Below are 20802 nucleotides of genomic sequence, written 5' to 3'. Positions count from 1 at the left end.
AGTCATTGCCAACCAATACAACTTTTTAGTTTAATTATAGAGAAAATTGGATTAAGATCCTTATCTAACTTTTAATAGGAGGAGAGGTCCATAATAATATTTTTTTTATGTCTAAGGTCCTTCAATGTTATTTTAGATTGTAATGAGATTTTTTGCAGAACGTGATGATGTGTAAATCAATTGTGCATTTTACTCCTCTCTCTCTCTCTTTTCTATACTGTGTGTCACTACTGAACTTCAACAATGACGGATGAAGAAGAAGAACAGCAAACTCTATGTACAAATCCCCTCTCCCATCATCGTTTCCTAGACCGCCTTCATCTCTACCCTCTCCAACTTCTTATTTTCTCTTCACTACTTCGTCTCTATACTCCACCACCCCACCCTCCCTAACCACCACACCCTTGCCATCCTCTTTAAGTCATGCTCTTCCCTGTATTCTCTCTCATTCGGCCTCTAACTTCACACACACTCTCTCTCAAGCTCTTTTTATATTCCTGACCCTTCGTCGCCTCTATGCTTATCAATTTCTATTCCAAAACCTAACTTTTAGATGATGCTAGTAAAGTGTTCGACGAAATTCCTCACAAAGACCAAGTTTGTCACAGGTCTATAATTGTTGGGTTGGCGCAAAATTCTCGGTCGTTTGAGGCTTTTGTCTTGCTTTGCTAACATGAAAAGTTATGGGATTGGGTCTACTATGCATAGTGTATCGAGAGCACTACGTGCAGCAGCAAAGCTTGCTGCTTTGGAGCAATGCAGGATAATTCACGGTCATGTGGTTGTTACTGGGCTCAATTTGGGTATGGTTGTGGGAACTGCATTGGTTGATGGGTATGGGAAGTGTGGTTTAGTATCGGGCGCTCATGGGGTGTTTGATGAACTTATGTCAAAGATGAGTATTATCGGGTGGAATGCAATGATGGCGAGTTATACGTAGCAAGGGGATTGGAATTAAGTGATGGAGTTTTTTGTTTTGATGGAGGCTAAAGGGCTTGTCCCGGATGAATATAGCTTTCTTGTAATTCTTTTAGCTTTTTACAATGCGAGTTTGGTTGGGGAGATTGAACAATGGTTGAGCATGATGAGATTTGATTATGGGTTAGAGTCATTGCTCAGGCATTATACATGTTTAGTGGGAGCAATGAGTCGAGTAGTATAATTGAAGGAAGCTGAAAAGATTTCAATGACAATGTCATTTGCTCCGAATGCAGCAGCCTAGCGTGCATTGTTATCAAGTTGTGCACAATATGGTAATGTGAAGAATTTTCCACAATCACTCTTCAATTTCCTCTGGATTTGGCCACTGTGTGAATTTTCTCTGGATTTGGCCATTGTGTGTATTTTCTCTAGATTTGGCCATTGTGTGAATTTTCTTTGGATTTTGGCCAGTGGGTAGATTTTGTCACTGTGTGAAATTTCTCTGGATTTTGGCCAGTGTGTGTGTTTTCTCTATATTTGGCCACTTTGTTCTCTAAATTTGGCCACTGTGTGAATTTTCTTTAGATTTGGCCACTGTGTGAATTTTATATGGATTTTGGCCATTGTGTAGATTTTTGTTACACTACGATATTCAGTGATGATTGGATATGAAGGTTTTGTTGTTCCATATTTTGTAGATCAATTGCATTTAATTTATATTGTCTAGATTTTTTGGTTGATAATTATTCATCTTTTAGACAAATGCAAATCACAATGACGCCAGATGGTTTGGTCTTTAAACTCTTCATTATTGTTTCTTGAAGCCAGAGAAATTCTCTAAAAATCTAGAGAAATTCCCCTTTCAGTGAGTCTCTCTCTCTCTCTATACATATATACATGTGTATATTGGTTGTTGTTGTTGTTGCTTATATAGTGATTGATTTGTGTATTGCACATCGAGATTGGGAAAACAAAGAAATTTTTTAGAAATCCAGAGAAAATCTTTAGACTGGAATCCAGATAATTTCTTTGGAGAGAAATTCTCTAGGAACAAATTCTCTAGGAAGTCCAAAGAACTCCATGCCCATGGATTTTCTCTATCACTTTCTCTCTTTTTTTCTTGGTAAAGTGAAGAGAAAGAGCATTTTTGTCTTTTGATGTTAATGTGCTTTTGTTTTTGCGATCTTAAGAGTGAATTTCTCTATACTTTTATTTAAGTCAAGAGAAAATTAAAAGCTTGTAATTACAATAAAAAATATATAATTATTACAAATTTATCTGAACTTTTATGTTGTGCTTTTTATGTGTTTTTATATCGAATAAGTTATTTTTCACTTATTTTTCTTGGCAACCAAACAAACTTTATGCTTTATGGTTCACTTGAAATCCATAAAAAAATTCAGAGAAAATCCAGAGAAATTCCCTGAAAATCCAAAGAAAATCTCTAAACTGAAATCAAAAGAATTTCTTTAGTCTTCCCATAATTTATTTGGAGATAAATTATCTGGGGAGTCTAGAGAGTTCTCTGAATATATGCATATTGGTTGTTGTTGTTGCTTATTTGAGTAATCGATTTGTGTATTGCACATCGTGATTGGAAAGACAAAGAAATTTTATGATTTGAACCCAGAGAAATTCTTGCTAAATTAGAGAAATTATTTGAAAATCCAGAGAAAATCTATAGGCTAGAATCCAAAGAATTTCTCTTGATCGAATTTTCTCTGAATTGATGTTGAGGGACCTTAGACATTATAAAAATATTTGATATCTTTTATGCTATAAAATTTTAATATCAGAGACCTTAAAAAAAAAAATCTCCTTAATTCTATATGAAAATTAAAGTTTATTCATTCATTTATTTTCACACTCAATTGGTAAAAATATGTCTTCGATGCTTACACAAAATTTTAATTAATAATTTAAAAAATTCATAAATATGTTAGTTAATCTAAAATAAAATAATTAAAATTGCATAATCAAACAAACTACTTTTTTGTAGGGGTGGGTACGGGTCAGTTGTGGTCATGGAACCTTTCAATCTGTCATCCATCCGCAAGATTGACGAATTGGAGAAAATCAATTCACATTCGTCTGCCAATCCGACGGATGTGAATTGAGTGGATTGGCGGATTGACAGATGGATGCGAATCGGTTTGACGGTTTAAAGTTTTATAAATTTTCAACATAATTCAACTTGTGCACTTCCTCACTACATGTCTCATTCAAAGAAATAAAGTTTGAAATTATAAGACTGTATGCCTCATCCACATAAAGTATTACATAAAGTATTACAATATGTGATTTTTAAAATATAAAAACAATTTAAACAACCAAAACCATGAACATAGCAGTAGTAGAGATTATATGTCTTTGTATTGTTACATCTATATCTGTTTTTGAAAACAAAAATCAATCAGCATATATCATCTTTTTTATTTATTATTTTTAGAGTTAGATTTAAAAACCAAAAAATATAGATAAATAATACATTTATTTTTTTCAATTTAAAAACTATATTCAAGTTGAAAACTCCTTTTCAATTGAAAATACAAATAAAATATCTAAACAAATTAAAAATACAAAGTCTTAAAAATTACTAGGGGTGTTCGAGGTTTGGCGGTTCAATTGCGGCTGAATGAACCTCAAATCCGCCATCTGTTCAAAATTAGGCGGATTGAAAAAAATCAATTTGCAACCATCCGCTCGTCATCACGCATCCGTACAAAATGTGGCAGATCGATTCGATTCAGTCAATTTGGATGAATCGGTATATCCACTTCTCACCCCTACTTTTCGATATTTTTTGTGCTGAGCAAAATGAATAAGATAACAAGGTGCAGTGGCCATATTTGACCCTGGTATTAGCCAACAAAATTCAAAAAACACAAACTCAAACTCAAACTCAAATATTAACTTAGGCCAAGTTTGGTATGAGACAAAAAAGACAAAAAGTCAAAAAGTCACTATCCTATTTAAGTCACATCATTTTATTTAAGTCACATCACCTCTCTAACACATCACTTCAAACCTAACTCAAACCCAACCCATATTTCATAAAAAGTTAAAAAGTACACTTATTTAGTCTTTCCAAACTAGGTCTTATTGGAAGTTTAAAAAATGTAAAATTTAAGGTCAAGTTTGTTTTTGTCTAACTTCGCTTATCCTATTGTAATCATATTGTTTTTACTTTCTCAATATAATGGTCAAAAGTGCATTAGATTCAGAGTTGGCATGCTTGAGAAATTTCCCCCTTGGTAAATTATGATGCTAATATTGGTAATTAAAAAGAAAAAAAGAAAAAATTGCATTTAAGTTAAATAACCAAAAAACAATATAATTTTTATGGTGATACAAGTTTCTTGTGTGTATAATACAAATTTTTATATATTTGGTACATGTCTTTCGCATGTGTTGTGCTAAATTTATTTTTTTTCTCATTTAGTGCAATTATTTTAAGATGGTTTCATTCATTTATAATTTTTCTATTGAAAAAAAGGGGATAAAAATAAAATATATATATATATATATATATATAAAAACTCTTCTTTACTCTGTTCAGCTGTTAAGAAAGAAAGTCAAGTCAAAGAAAAGTTTTTTTTTTATAACTTTTTCATGTTCAGATATCAAGAAAGTTATGCGCCTCAAATTTTTTTATTTTTTATTTTTTATTTTTCCACTATGATGAGATTTTCCTCAAAATATTTATTGCACAACAAGATTTTGCAAGAAAATTACTTTCATTTTCCTGACAAATAAACAAACATAGAAAATAATTTTAATTATTATTTGCTTTATTTAGGTCTTATTTGGCAATATCATTTTTAATTTAAAAGTCAAAAAATCACAAAAAAAAAAGTCAGTAATTTATACCAAAAATTTAAAGATTCTTTTTTTCCACATATTTACGATAAAAACCAAAAAGTTATCCCAAAATACTAATTTTTTTTCATCATATTTTAGCTAAAAAGTCAAAAAATTATTAAAAAAACATGTTCTCAAACAAGGCATTAGGCTCCATTTGGGAAGCAAGTTTGGGCTAAAATAGCCACATAGGACAAAATTTGATATGTTAGCTAAATAGGACAAAATGTCACATCTAACGCATAATCATTTCATTTTTTCTCTCACAAAAAACTAAAAAAATAAAAAAATTTATCCTAAACGAGACTTTTTAACCTCAAACTAAAATAGTCAAAAAATCAAATAAAACAACCTACATCCCAAACGAATTCTTACTACACTCTTTGGTCATGTTTGTTTAGCCGCATGAGAGGGGACTAGATTAAGATGGTTGTTGGATCTATGATCCCGTGATTAGTTCACTTTTGGAGCTATTGGACTAGCACTCTAAGGCCCCGTTTGTTTTGGGATATGAGAGGGGGATTGTGATTAGGATAGTTGTGGACCCCATTTAATGTGCTGTTTGTTTACAGAGTTGATGAAGAAATTGCTAAGTCGAAGGGCTTAGAATAGGCCTTACAGATGGGCCTCCAGGACTTGCTATTAGAAAAATAGTCCGGCGGACTAGAAATTTTTTATTTTTATTTATTTTTTATTTTATTTTTTACATGTCGGGCATTTTTTTTTTAACATTCATGTTTAATTTTTTGTATTTTTTGTTAAGTAAAAATCATTATTTTATTTATTTTATTTTTTCCTGAAAATTTTTTATTTTATTTTATTTTCTTAAATTTTTTTTACATGCTGGGCATTTTTTTAAAAACATTAATGTTTAATGTTTTTGTATTTTTTTTATTTGTTTTATTATTTTATATTTATTTTATATAAAAATAATTTAACAATCCTTACACTAACAACTATCATCAAAACAAACATAATTTTACTTAATGCCCTCACTATCAATCCCTTCACTATCAATCCCCTCTATTCTACTATTCTACCTCTGAAAATAAACGGGGCCTAATGTTATTGACAATCTATCTTAGTGACAGGATTAGTATAGTTATGGAAGAGGTGGGATTGAAAAACTAATTCGGGGGTTAGAGTGTATTTGATCATCTGGCTAGTTGATCGGGACATTGTTTTTTTTTTTTTTTTGTAACACCCAAGTGCAACCTATTATTTGTTAAAAAAATAAAAAATATTTATTTAATATATAAATATATAAAAATTAACTATTTTCAACATTATTATTAAAACAAACACACTTTTATATAATTCTTTCACAAATAATTTCCACATTAACAATCTCTTCACTAATTATCCTCACTAACAATCTCATTCAATTTAATTCACCAAACAATCGTGGCCTTTCCGAGTAACTTTATCACACAAAATTTATGATAAATGAAGCCTATAATAGTGGATTTGTTTGGGAAATAGGTTGGTTTTTTGATTTTTTTAATTATTTTCGCCTGAGACTAAAAATCTCGTTTGGGAAGGATTTTTTAATTTTTTTGACTTTTTGTGAGAGAAATAATGTAATGAGTATGGGTTGGATGCGATATTTTGTCTTATTAGACTAAAAAACTTATTTTATTTTTTGTGACTGAAATAGCCACAAACCCAATCTAACACCTCTTCTCGAACGAAGCCTGGACAACATTTTTTAGGCTTATTTAACCTATCACAGGGTTCAATTTAATAATTTAATAAGTTTTGTGTAAATTATATATATTAAAATTTTGAATTGCTTCGATAATTATAATAGTACAATTTATCATAAATTTTCATAATATATATGTAAAATAATACAACCTGTCATTTTTAACTCTAAAATCAGATATGCTTGAAAGTTTTACCAAGTACCATACAATTACAAAAGTTTAATCACAAACATTTGAAAAATGTAGGTTAAACTTTAAAAAGGATTAAGTTTTCAGCCATGACTTAACCTCCGTTTGGCAAGGGCTTTTTCAGGCTTTTTTAACTATTTTAGCCACAAAAAACAAAATAGGTTATTTTAGCCATAACAAACAAAACATCACATCCAACCTATAATCATTACATTCTTCTCTCACAAAAAAAGTCAAAAAAGTCAAAAAGCCAAAAAGCCCTTCCCAAACCAAGCTTTTTAGCTCAGGCTAAAATAGCCAAAAAAGCCAAAAAACCAAAAAACCAACCCACTTCCCAAACGGAGGCTTAATTTGACCGACTCGATCTTATGTTATTATTTGTTTGCAATGATCTTGCAACGAAACACGTTAATGAAAAATATAATTTAATTATTTCAAAAAACTATAATTAAAATATTATTAAAATAATATATTATACATTTCAAAATTATGGTCTCATTTAGAAAATTTTGTTATTTGACTATTTTAGTAGATTATTTTAGTTTTTACATTTAAGAAAAATGTGTTTGAAATGATATTGAGATATAAAATGATAAAATCATCCCTTAGAATAAAATATCTTTTTTTTCCAACAAAGAAGCATTTGTTGACATAGCATGCACAATTCAAATGGCAAAATAGACATTTACTCACTTGTGTTGAAAGTACTGTGAATCACAAGATTTGTTAGGTCGCAATTGAGACTTTTGAGCTATTTTTTTATGTGAGGTTAAGATAATTTCTCACTTAGGATTGTAAAATTGGCTTACAGTCGGTGGGTAGTTCGAAGCTCGCTCGCAGTCCATATGGGCTCGGACTCGAACTGAGGCTGAAACTATAGGATTGGGTTTGAGTCATTATTTTAAAACTCAATTCGGCCCGTGAGCTCGATCTATTGGCCCGTTCAAAGCCCATTCGTAGCTCGGCCCGAAGCCTACCTCGCCCAAAGCCCAATGTAATTTTTAGTAAAAAATAAATAAAATTTTGATGAAAAAAATAGGAAAAAAAAAAAAGATTGTCCAAGCCCGGGCCCACCGGCCCGAATACCCTCCAAGTTTGGGCTTAATTTTCTAGCACGTGGCTTTACCTGACCCAAATTTTGACGTGAACCCAAGCGGCCTAACATGCCAGTCCAAGCTCGGGTTCGGGTAGGCCATACCAAGTTTACACTCCTGCCCTCACCCCATTTTCCAAACAGTACCTATATTATTTTGTTATAAATTATTTTAATACAATAAAATTATTACATTTATTTATAAAAATAAAATGACGCAAAATCTTTTTCCCCAACCGGACAAGTCAGCGATGAAATATAAAACAAGCATTGAATACGACCGTCAGTGCCGGCGAGTCCAAAAATGGCGTCGTTTTACCTCCTTCCGCCTTGCATATAGAAATCTCGCCTTGGCAATATCATTCCCATAGAACATTCTGGTGTGCGCGTAGACCGCGTGACCTTCACTCATTGCATCCTCCATCAAAAAATCCACCGCGGCAACTTGGGAAGCTAACTAAAAACGTAAATTTTAGTTTTTAATTTATTTTGAATTACATTCAGGACCATTTTGAGAAGATGATTATAATCAATTTTTTAGTTAAAAAATATTTATAAGTTATAAGTAATTTTTTTTGTAAGAGAATAAGTAAGTTATAATCTGAGAAGTAAATTATAACACACTTCCCAAAAGGAGTCTTAGTGTGTTTGGTTTGAATTTTTTGAATTAAGTTTTTTGAAAATTAAAATTTTTGGTTTTCATATTTTTTTTGTTTTTAGTAAATATTTTTAAAATTTTAAATATTTTTTTTACGGTTTTAGATATACCTTACTTAGATGTATTTAAAAAATAAAAAATTTGTGAAAAAATATATTTATAAATTAATAAATACATAAAAATATAAAAAATGTACTGAATTCTCGTTTTTTTTTTATATTTTTGGTATTTAGTGAATTTTTAAAATGTTTTATTTTTTATTTTTTTTATTTTTTAAGTATATTTATGTTATGTATGTCTAAAAATTAAAAAAATTGCTCAAAATATTAAAAAAAATCAATAAAAACAAAAAAACATGAAAAATAATGAAGTAGAATTTTTTGAAAAGTATTTTTGAAAAATGATAACCAAGCATTGCGATTGTTTCTTATATTTTTTTATTTATAAATTGATAAAAAAGTTAAAAATTAACTTTTAATCAACTTAAAAACTAGTGTTTTTTTATTTTAGTTTAAAAAAAAATATGTAAAAAATTATAGAAATGATGTGATTCGAAAAAATAAGTAATTAGGAAGTTAGATAATGTTTGATTTACTTTTTAAATGTTGACTTTGTTTTTAAATCATGATTTAAATGAAACATGTTAACCAAATATATATTTAAAATATAGCTTAAAATTACTTTCAAAATTCTTTTTTTTTTATATTATTATTATTAATCAATTAATCAATAATTTTTTTTTTTCCTTTTTCTTTCATATCTCATTTCTCCTTGCACATTCTCTACATCAGTGAACCAATAAAAAAAAAAATACAACTCATCAAAAAAAAATTATTTTCAAAACTCATAACTAAATATATTTTTTACTTTTTTAAACTCAACTAAAGACTCATAACTCAAATCATGATTATAAAATTAGACCAAATAGAACTTTTAACTTAATTGCCAAAATAAGCCATAATCAACTGTCACAATGGCCTTTTGGTACCTTCAAATATTAGGCCTCGTTTGGAGAGTAATTATTTTACAAAAAAAAAAAATCATTATAAATTATCACATCATCTTTTTATTTTCCTACATATCTTTTCATAAAAAGTAAAAAAATTATTAAAATAACTTATTCCCAAACGAGACCTTAGAGTAAATATTATAACTTATAAAAACATAAGCCAAAAATCCTTTATCATTTTTTTTTTCTTAAATTATGTTTATTTGTATTTTGGATGAAATATTAATAAATTTTAAAATGTACTTTTATGAACTGTTTAATCATTTTTAAAAAATAAAAAATAAAAATTTATGAACCTAAAGGTTTCATCATTTAAGCAATCCGCATTATAAAAGATTGAATTTCTCTCATTCTAGAAAATCTTACATCACGAATAAAAATGTGATATTCTAATGTAACATACTAAAAAAATTATTTGTATACTTTTCTCAAACATAATAATGTAACGCTAAAAAAAAACTCCTTAGTGTATTTTTTTCCAAATATAATACTTCAATGTAACACAAACATAGCACTCTAATGTAACATACTCCAATCAAGTAATACTCCAATTAATGTAATCCTAAATGTAATACTCTAATGTAATGTGCTCCAATGTAAAAAAAAAAAAACTCCATAGTGTCTTTTTTTTCAATCGTAACACTCGCAATTTGAAATTTTATATTTGCCCAAAATTTACTAAGAATTTTTTGTACTCATTTTTGAATGGTTTGAAGAATCTCACATCTTTTTATAAATGGTATGAAGAATCCCACATCATTTTTTTAGAATATTACGTTTGAGAAAAATGTACAATAAGAAATTTTTTTGTGTTACATTAAAGTATTACACTAAGAATTTTTTTGCGTTACATAAAAATGTTACATTAAGGAGTTTTTTTGTGTTATATATAAATATTACACTAAGAAGTTTTTTTTATGTGTTACATTAGAGTGTTACACTAAGAATTTTTTTTTAGTGTTATATTAGAGTGCTATGTTTGGGAAAAATACACTAACACGGTGTTTGGTTGGGAGATTTGGAAAGAGAAAGATAAAAGGTGTGTGAAACTATGTGACATATAAGTATATTTTATTCATATTTCACATACCATTTTCATTTTTATTTCCAAACCACTTCTCAAATCTCCAAACAAAATACAGCATAAAAAGTTTTTTGAGTATTATATTAGAGTGTCTGTTATATTAGAGTATTACATTAAGAAATTTTTTTAGAGTGTTATATTAGAGTGTTACGTTTTAATATTACATTAGAGTATTACAGTTCACAATTATATATTTGTCTAGAGCTTATTAAGAAGTTTTTGTACTCTTTTTTAAATGTTTGAAGAATTACACATTTTTTGAAATGTTTGAAGAATCTCATATTTCAAGTAATTTTTGTACTCATTTTGAAGTGTTTTCCAAATAAAAAAGATTCTCATATAAAAACGCATCTAAAATTTGTTTTTTATATATTATGTACTTTACTTTTTTAGTAAAAAAGAAAAAAAAGATAACAAAACACAATAGAAATAAGGGTATAACCGTAAATCTAATTTTCAAATAATATATTAAATCTATATTTTCAAAATCAGTGAGACTAATTGGTTTATAAAAAATTTTTGGACTAAATAGATTACCATTCTTCAAAATAAGATTTATAAATAAATTTTCCTTATTTTTTAATAATTGGGTGTACAAGTTTTTGAAAACTATATATATATATATATATATATATTGGGTCCATTTGGCAAGCAAGGTTGGGGCTAAAATAGTCACAAAAGACAAAATAGGCTATTTTAGCCACAACAAACAAAACATCACATCTAACCCATAATCATTACACTCTTCTCTCACAAAAAAAGTCAAAAAAGTCAAAAAGTCAAAAAGCTCTTCCCAAACCAAGTTTTTTAGCCCAGGCTAAAATAGTCAAAAAGCCAAAAAAGCTAACCCATTTCCCAAACGGAGGCTTTTAATAATTGCGTGTTTAGATTAGTTTCCACATACGAATAAAATTTTTGAACTTAAATTTAGGCCAAGTTTGACATCCTCCAAAAAATCTAAAAAGTCAAAAAGTCATTATCCTATTTAAGTCACATCATCTTATTTAAGTCACATCACCTCTCTAACACATCACTTCAAACCCAATCCAAATCCAACCCATATTTCATAAAAAGTCAAAAAGTGCACTTATTTAGTTTTTCCAAACTTGACCTTATTGTCAAGTTTTTATTGCACAGGCAGCCTTTGAAGTTTAAAATTATGTTTACATAATAAATTATAAAAGAAATTTGCACATAAAAATTAGGTCAAGTTTGGAAAGACTAAATAAGTGTATTTTTTGACTTTTTATGAAATATGGGTTAGATTTGGGTTGAGTTTGAACTGATGTGTTAGAGAGATGATGTGACTTAAATAAGATGATGTTACTTAAATAGGATAGTGACTTTTTGACTTTTTAAATTTTTTGAAAGATGCTAAACTTGGCCTTAATTTCTAAGTAAAAAATATAATTCAAAAATTACCTTTCAAAAATTTGAATTACAATAATGTTGATCAGAGTAAATAAAGTGTGTAAATAAAGATAAGATAATATGACGTGTGAAAATAGAAGTTGGGGCATAAAAACGACAGCGGCGACTCAACACAAAGTAGTAGGTGTGGTTCCTTCCTTCAAGTCTGCAACTCCCTTTCCAAACACAGAGAGAGAGAGAGAGAGAGAGAGAGTCGACGATCGGAAAAGATGGGTTGGATGAGTCGATTCATAGCAGCGGTGGCTTTCTTGGCAATCGGAGTCATATTCTCGCCGGAGACATTTGGATCATCTTCACCAAAGCTCCCCACCTACCTCAAACTCGCTCACCTCCTCTGCTTCTCCACCGCATGGGGCGCTGCTCTCTGGGTCACCTTCATTGGCGGCATCATCATGTTCAAGTATTCTCTTTTCTTTTCTTCTTTTCTTGCTCATTTTCCTCACAACCAAACATTGATTTGGTTATATTCTTGTAAATTATAGGAATCTTCCTAGGCATCAGTTTGGAAATCTGCAAAGCAAGATGTTTCCGGCGTATTTCACGATGGTTGGGGCTTGCTGTGCCATTTCAGCGGCGTCTTTTGGGTATTTACATCCCTGGAAATCGGCTTCTATTGCAGAGAAGTATCAGCTAGGGTTTCTTCTCTCTGCCTTCGCTTTCAATCTCTCCAATCTCTTTGTCTTTACACCCATGACCATTGAGGTAAATTCTTTTCCTGTCCCTAGATTGTTTACCAATTAATCTCCTCTTCTGTATGTTTGTGCAACAATTATGAGGCTTATGTATTTTTTACAATCAAATTAACAAATTTGAAACTATAAGCCTTCATATTTTCAAGGAAAAGTTATTGAGCAATGTTTAATTTTACTTCATCCCTAAACTATTGTCATTTTGCTTCTATCTATTCAGTCCTTAAGAGTTGTGATTTCATGTAGTCCAATTTTTAACACTTGTCCAAATCAGAAACTTTGAAGTCTAATTTGATGGCTAGAAAATCATTTCATAATTTGAACAACTTAAGTGAGGGCGAGAGGATGAGGGAGAGGGAGAGGGAGAGGGAGGGGGAGGGGTGGAGAAGAAGATGGGTGTTTGGTTATAGGGTGTAAGTTGTCTGAAGATGAGTGTTTGGTTTGGTTACAAGATATATAGGTTGTCTAATTACACTGTTACTAATTGGAACAAGTGTCTCCTATTGGTCTATATGAACCGAAATCAGAATCTCTATATCAACCGAAGTCGTTAATTTACGATTAATGATCAATTTAGCTTATGATAATTCTATCAGAAAGACTGCACCACTCTACTCGTCCTTATCAAGAATGATTTTCTGTTTGTTGTCTTGGCTTGATAAGATTAATATATTGGTATTGAGTCATGTGTTCTTTTGTTGTCAATGGTAGTTTCTGTACATATGTATTTTGAACTTCTTGTTCATTCCAAGTTCCGAGTCTACTTGTATCTTTTTATATCTTAATGGGGTTTTGCGTTATAAGTGAAATTGTTTCAATCTTTTGGATAGATGATGAAGCAAAGGCACAAAGTCGAGAGAGAAGAGAACATTGGAGAGGAAATTGGGTGGTCGAAGAACCAAGAAGCTGCAAAAGTCAACCCAAAGCTTAAAGCAATGAACAAGAAATTTGGGATGATTCATGGCTTATCATCTCTTGCTAATATCATGTCTTTTGGTAGCCTTGCCATGCACTCTTGGTACTTAGCAGGTAAAATGGATCTTTAGATCGTGTCCTATTTCCCCGCACTGGGAAAGTATGTATTCTCACCGTGGTTTCATGTTTTACTTGTTTACATTCCAAGTCATGTATCACCAAGCAACACATTTTGAATAAACAAGGTACTTGTTTCTTTATGAATTTTGATGGAATTACATGGCTAAACGAACTAGTGAAAGGTCTCTTCTATTGACTTTGTTGGGGAACAATATAATATGAGTGTGTTATTGTTATAGCTTTTGAATCCTTTTCATTAACTGAATTTGTTTAATATGTTCAGTTTATCTTTTGATTTTAGGAAGTAGCTTTTAAGCATTTGATTTTTTTTAATATCACATTACCTTAATCTCCCCCCCCTCCCTCTTCCTTCTTCCTGAAGACTTCTTGATGAAGTAAAACTAAGGGACAATTACTTAAAAGAACACCCATTTTCAAAGGTGCCTACCTTATCAGAGTTATTCAATGAAATTGGATATGCAAATCTTGTTTCTACTACAGAAAATGGTTGTGTTAATTCTTCCTTGTACTTGGTATGTTTAACCAATGTTGTTCATTGTAATATATATTTAAAGTTTCAAACACCCCCCATCCAGTATATTAAGATATTGATTTGAAGTGTTGTAAATATCTCTTAAAGCTAGAATCTTTTGATCTATGAATGCAACCAAAAGAGTAGTGCCAACATTGATGGTGCAGCTGATGAAAACCTTACAAGTTTAACATGGTTGAGATATGTTTTGGAAATTTACTGTGAAATATGTTTTATTTGCTGACCTTTCTAGAGATTTTGTGATGCTTGTTTTAGGGTTGGGTGGGACTGTGCGTGCATTCATATGGAACCGTCATGGTTATTGCTTGCTGTTGTTGATTGTTGATTGTTGAGTTTAAAATGTAGTGCCTCATCAAAGAAAGAGTATAGATTTCAAACTTGTGAATTTATAATGATTCCTAAAATAAATGAGTATGTGCATATCCATGTTATTGTCCGACCCCTATGGACATTATTGACAATTGTATTGAGGTTCGATTTTGTTGAGTGGGCAAAATGGTTCCCTTTGAACTTTTAAGAACATTATGGAGAATTTTGGTTCGTTTTCTGTTAAGAACTCTCTAGACTTTTAGTTCTTTCTGTTTCTCGTGTGACTTTTATACGTGCGTTTTACCTTGTTTGGTGCTTCTATTGGAGATGCTTAAATTCCAATCAACAGCTGCTAGAATCTTTATACATTCGACAGATTGCTGCTTGCAAGTTTAGAGGGCAGGCCCTCAATGCCTTGTGGACTTGTTTATAACTGGATCTCCAGTTATTCTAATCAATTTATTTCTCACCATATCTCACCGTTAATAAAATTGATAAAATAAATTGGCCTTGTTTTATTTATCTCTTGAGATACAATTTTTGAGAAAAAGTTTCAAAATTTTGATTTTTTTTTTAAAAAATTACTTCTCTCTCTTACACATTAATTAATTACTTTTTTTTTTAAAATCTTTTCTCATATTTTACAAATCAATCAATTAATTTTTCTCACACTAATCTATTCAACTACAAAAATAATAATAATAATAATAATAATAAAAATAAAACCATCCAAAATTATTTGAGGAAATACCGTTTTAACTCTTAAATTTTTACGCATTTTTCAATTTGATCTTTATACTTCGATTAATATTAATTTTACATCCAAATTTTCAAAATTTTGATCAAATTGGCCCCTATGGTTACAATTTGACCGAATGTACTGACGTGACACAAAAGTTCATTTGAATTTTCATTTTATCTCTCAAATTATACCTTAAAAATCAATTTGCCCCCCTTCCACACAGCAATACATTCCATCTAATTGTAGACAGAATGTGACGGTAGAGGCCAAATTGATCAAAATTTCGAAAGTTTGAGTGTAAAATTGATATCAATCGAAATCTAGAAGTCAAATTAAAAAATACGTGAAAATTTGGGGAGCGAAATGATATTTTCTCAAATTATTTTCAAAACATACAATTAATTTTTTTTCAAAATTTGTAAACTCTTTTTAAAAAAAAAGTTTCAAAATTGTTTCACAAATGCAAGCCAAACATAGCCATTATTTTTCTCATAGCTTGTTCGGTGCATCTTCTTGCAAGAAGTGGAAACTAAAAAAGCACCCAATCCCAATTTCTTTATAGTTTTAAAAAATAAATTAAAGAAATTGTTTAAGCTATTTTTTTTTTAATAAGTTGTAAGCAGAATAAATTTTTTTGGGAGAGTTTCTCATTGAGGTAGGTTTGGGTTGGGGTGAAAATAAAATTCCGATAGTGCTTAGGTCAGGTGTAGGAGAGGATAACTCGACATAATCATATGTACTAATAAAAAAAATTCACAATATAAAATTTTCAAAAAAATAAATTTAAATTTCATCTTATACTTATCAAATTACTCGCGTTAGTTTAAAAATTAAATTTGTATCAAATAATTTTTAAAATTACAAAATTTAGCATTTAATCTTAATTTTTAATTTTCTATTTTATCAAATACCACCTTAATGTGAAGTGCTTTTAAAAATAGTCTTAATTTGTGACAAATAGTATCGCTATTATTGTGTAGAACTTCTCAATTATTTGTGACAATTCAAGTCATCCTATCCTTGACAAAAACAAAAATAAAAATCATGAAAACAACAACAATAATCTCATGCTCCAACATTAAAAAAAGGGAACTTCAAATATTATATGGGGCCCTTGGGCATGATATATATATACTAGTGGATGTCCGTGCCTGAGGGCACGGTATAAATAATGTTGGTATCACATACTTTACAAAAATTAATTAAAATAAATCAATTCAAAATGATAACAATTTCACTGCTACAGAAATCAACTGTAATAAATTAATTCAAAATGACAATAATTTCATTGCAATATAAAACTTTACACATAAGTCAAAATAGCAAATTACAGTTTTGGCAAACTTCATAATTAAAGTTTTAATAGCAAATTTATAATATAAAAATGTTGTGTACAACATAAACAAAGATATTTACGCCAAAATAACACATGTACAGTGAATTAAAATGAGGCAACCTTCAATAAAAGAATATATCTAAATTAGTATTATAACTGAGTGAACATTTTGGTACAAAAGAGTAACCATCCTAGCTTTAAAAAAATAAAAAATAAAAAATAAAAAAGAAGAAAAATTAATCATCCAAATTAGAATGAAAGAGCCAACCATCAACACGCATAGAAAAACAACACAATCCCAACATTTGTAAGGTGGATTAGTCACCTACAACAAAAATTTACTTTAAAAAATCAATTAAAAAAAATCATAACAGGAACAATCATATCAAAATACCTTTGAAAAACAAATAAACCAATAACAATGAATTAACAGGAATTAAACATATGATCAAGCACCTTTCAATTTAGTTCCTAAGTCTCTTGATTAGTGTATATCATAACTTGTGAGTTCACCTGTTGCTGCTTAATGAATATGAATTGCTAAGTATAACTCTTCTTTCTTTTCCTTTTCCAATTGAACATGAAGAATTTAACAATTTAGATAATAGATGAAAACAAATGAAAATAAATAATTACATCTAATTTGGAATCCCATTACAGGCAGGCTCATGGCAAAAAGCTTTGTCCAATTAATTATTATATAACAATTTACTCAAAATTCTCATTATCACTGTTTTTCTTCAATATACTCATCACAGCAAAATAATGCATAATAAAAAACCCAATAAAAAAATTTAAATACAAAGATGTTATCTTCTGCAATATCATGGACAATTGCCACTTTTATACACCTGAAATTTGAAGGAAAAAATAAATTTAAAAGTCAAAGTCAAAATATATCACTCTAATTGAGTCCCAAGGATTCACAAAAAAAAAAAAAAAAAAAAAAAATTATGTTAGTGATGAGAAGAGATCGAACAATTTATGTGTAATAAAGTTTTATATTTAGGTAATGCCTAATGAAACGATTAGAAGGCTTTTTTAAATTCAACAATTCTTAACCATAAAGTGAAAATTACCACCACCTCAATAAGATAAAAAACTGGAATGATTGATGAGATCGTACTTGAGTGCTCAAAGTTGTGATCTAAAACATTCTCTAAAAAAAACTTGAATGTGGTTTTTTTTTTAATTTATTTATTTATAAACTTGGAGTGTCATAGGCACATGTGGTTCTTTTACGATGAAATGTTGTTCTTTTACAATGAAATCATGAAACTATCATATTTATACCCAAAAGACAATATAAGTTGATTTTCCTATTGCTCAACACTATCAATTTAATTGAATTGAATCAATCTGACAAAGACATGAGTTATTACACATTGGTCTCCTATGTATTTTGTTAGTTTCTTTAGACCAAGAATCCAACCATCTAATTCAAGCAATCAATCAAAACCACACTCAAAATAATATAAAATTTTAAACCTGTCAATATCAATAATATAAAATTTAAGCTAAAGATGCACTGTTTTATATCAATATCAATAACCTGCCAATCAATAATACCAAGAACAAAAAGAGATTAGATTCCACAATAAATATAGTTAAATAATTGCACTATGAAAAAAATAGAATTTTAAAGTAGACTAACAAATAGAAGGCTTCTCTGCTAAACCAACTGATAATGATGAAATTATAAACAACCAATTAGAGGATTCTATGTAAATAAGAAGACTTTTGTTAATGAGATTAATCAAAGATTGAAACACCACAGACCTGTAGTGAAGAAATAACTCATTTAATAGTGCTATAAATAGATTGGGTTTAAATAACAATGGGCTGTACAATGACTATTTGATTACTTAATTGTGCCATAAGTTAAGTACAATGGGCTATTTCTTTCTCACTATAATTCTAATTTTTAACAATCAAATAAAACATAAGATCACAGAACATTACTTTTCATGTTAAAAAAGGAAACCCAATTCACACATTTATCAAAATCACCCAAATCATTTATCAAAACAGTAATCAGGTGACTTCAATCTCATTTATGCTTTATTTGGTTCACTGGAATGAGATAAGATGAAATGAAATGGTTATTCCTTACATTTCAAGCTGATAAGTTAGTTTGGTCTGCCACAAAATCAGGTGACTTCCCAAGATTGCCACTATGGAATAAATATATTATACATACGTGTATATGTACATAACCTGATTAGAATAATAAATATTGTAAATTTAAGTAATAATAAAAAAGTCCCATCAAGAATAAATATTGTAAATTTAAACAAAAGTCCCATCAAGAATAAAAAATAGAGCTTCCTTGGCCAGGGAAAAAGAATAAAAGACATGAAAGAGAATGTGCTCAAACTTCACCATTCAAAAATCCATGCATAACACAATCCTAGTGAAACATAACACGTTAGAGAAAGATAACCTGTTTGTGGGTAAATGTTAGCACCAATTTCCATAACCTGTTTGTGGGTAAATGTCATAACACAATCCTAGTGCATAATTAACACCAATTCAAAAATCCTAAGGAAAGAGAACGTTAGCACCAATTCAAAAATCCATGCATAACACCTGTTTGTGGGTAAATTTTAGAAACAATTTACAAAACTCATATATGTCATAATGAGTATAATTAACCACTAATCAGGAAAAGATCCATGTAAGAATGATTTTGATAGTCAAATTAAACAAATTAGAATAGCAATTTATGTGTGTTACTGAGATAATAAACATGAAAACAATATTTCTAATTAGCCCCCAATAATGACACATCAATGCTAATTGCAGGTATTTCTACAGAGGCCTATTAAATGCTCAGATATGGAAAAATCTAAGCATTTAAAATCTTTAGGTTCTTTTTCTCCCAAGACACTAAATATTGGCCAGGGAAAAAGAATAAAAGACATGAAAGAGAATGTGCTCAGACTTCACCATTCAACAATCCACAAATGGTGATCTAATAAAAAATGTGATCTAATCAAAAACCCACAAATGAAACCAGGTCAATAGTAGAAAATGCTAGAAAATTTATGATGAAATTCAGTCAATGGTGGCAAGTATTCCAAAACCAAATTTCAATCATCACCACAACATCTCACACCTTCAATTCAACTTAAAAAAATAACAATTTTCTATTTTGAATTCCACACAAACTGAATCCAAAACCAAACCAGTATAAAAATTAAAAATTAAAAAGCAAATTGAGATTTAGTTAAGAGAATGAGGAAATGAATCAACAACTATTAACAATTCTATTGAAGCTCTATTCAAAATCACTTAATAACAAAGGTTACTCAACAAAACAGCCCCATCCACAAAAAATTTTAGTTCAAACTTCCCAATTTCATTTGATTATTCAAGTAAAAATGATAAAATTTACAATGAAATCATAAAACTGTCCTATTTATACCAAAAAGACAGTATACATTCATTTTACTATTACCCAATACTATTAATTTAACTGAATTGAATCAATCTGACAAAGATATGAGCTATTGCACTTTGTTTTCCTATGCATTTTGTTAGTTTCTTTAGACCAAGAATCAAACCATATAATTCAAGCAATCAATTAAAACCACACACATGCAGATGCCAAACTAATAATATAAAATTTAAGCTAAAGATGCACTGTTTTATGTCAATATCAATAACCTACCAATCAATAATACTAAGAACAAATAGAGATTAGATTCCACAATGAACATAGTTAAAATAGAATTTGCAAATCAAATTGAAAGCATGCTAACAAATAGAAGGCTTCTCTGTTAAACCAACTAATAATGATGAAATTTTAAACAATCAATTAGAGGATTCTATGTAAATAAGAAGACTTTTGTTAATGAGATTAATAAAAAATTGAACTGGATGGTATTACAAATCCAAATAATTAAGTTATGAAATTCAAAACCAATTAACTGGAAAAAAAAATTTCAAATATTAATCATTAACACAACTTCTATAAGTAAGTAAAAACTTGAAATTAAGTCATGAATTTGAATTTGAATAAAAACTTGAAATTAATCATGAATTTGAAATCTTAGTAAATAAAAACTCCAACTCAACTTCTATAAGTATAAAACAAATTAAGTCATGAATTTACTTTTTATATCTATAACTCATGCCTCAACTTGAAATTGCTTCCGTTGGTAAAGTTTCGAATTCTATGGAA

At 29.3% G+C, this 20802-nt stretch overlaps 1 protein-coding gene across 1 annotated transcript; it reads left to right on the top strand.

Annotated features, from left to right (window-relative positions):
• Positions 1-12005: 12005 nt before the first annotated feature.
• On the top strand, positions 12006-13820 carry LOC114285925 (Late embryogenesis abundant protein (LEA) family protein). The gene is made up of 3 exons (XM_028229016.2): positions 12006-12352; positions 12435-12654; positions 13472-13820. Exons 1-3 carry the CDS (start codon positions 12162-12164, stop codon positions 13685-13687), a joined length of 627 nt encoding a protein of 208 aa, XP_028084817.1. The 5' UTR covers positions 12006-12161; the 3' UTR covers positions 13688-13820.
• The last annotated feature ends 6982 nt before the right edge of the window (positions 13821-20802 follow it).

Source organism: Camellia sinensis, chromosome 12, assembly GCF_055761805.1.
Source record: "Camellia sinensis isolate YWXY chromosome 12, ASM5576180v1, whole genome shotgun sequence".
Lineage (NCBI taxonomy): Eukaryota > Viridiplantae > Streptophyta > Magnoliopsida > Ericales > Theaceae > Camellia > Camellia sinensis.
The sequence above is the reverse complement of the archived record's forward strand: the minus strand, read 5'-3'. Positions and strand labels throughout refer to the sequence as shown.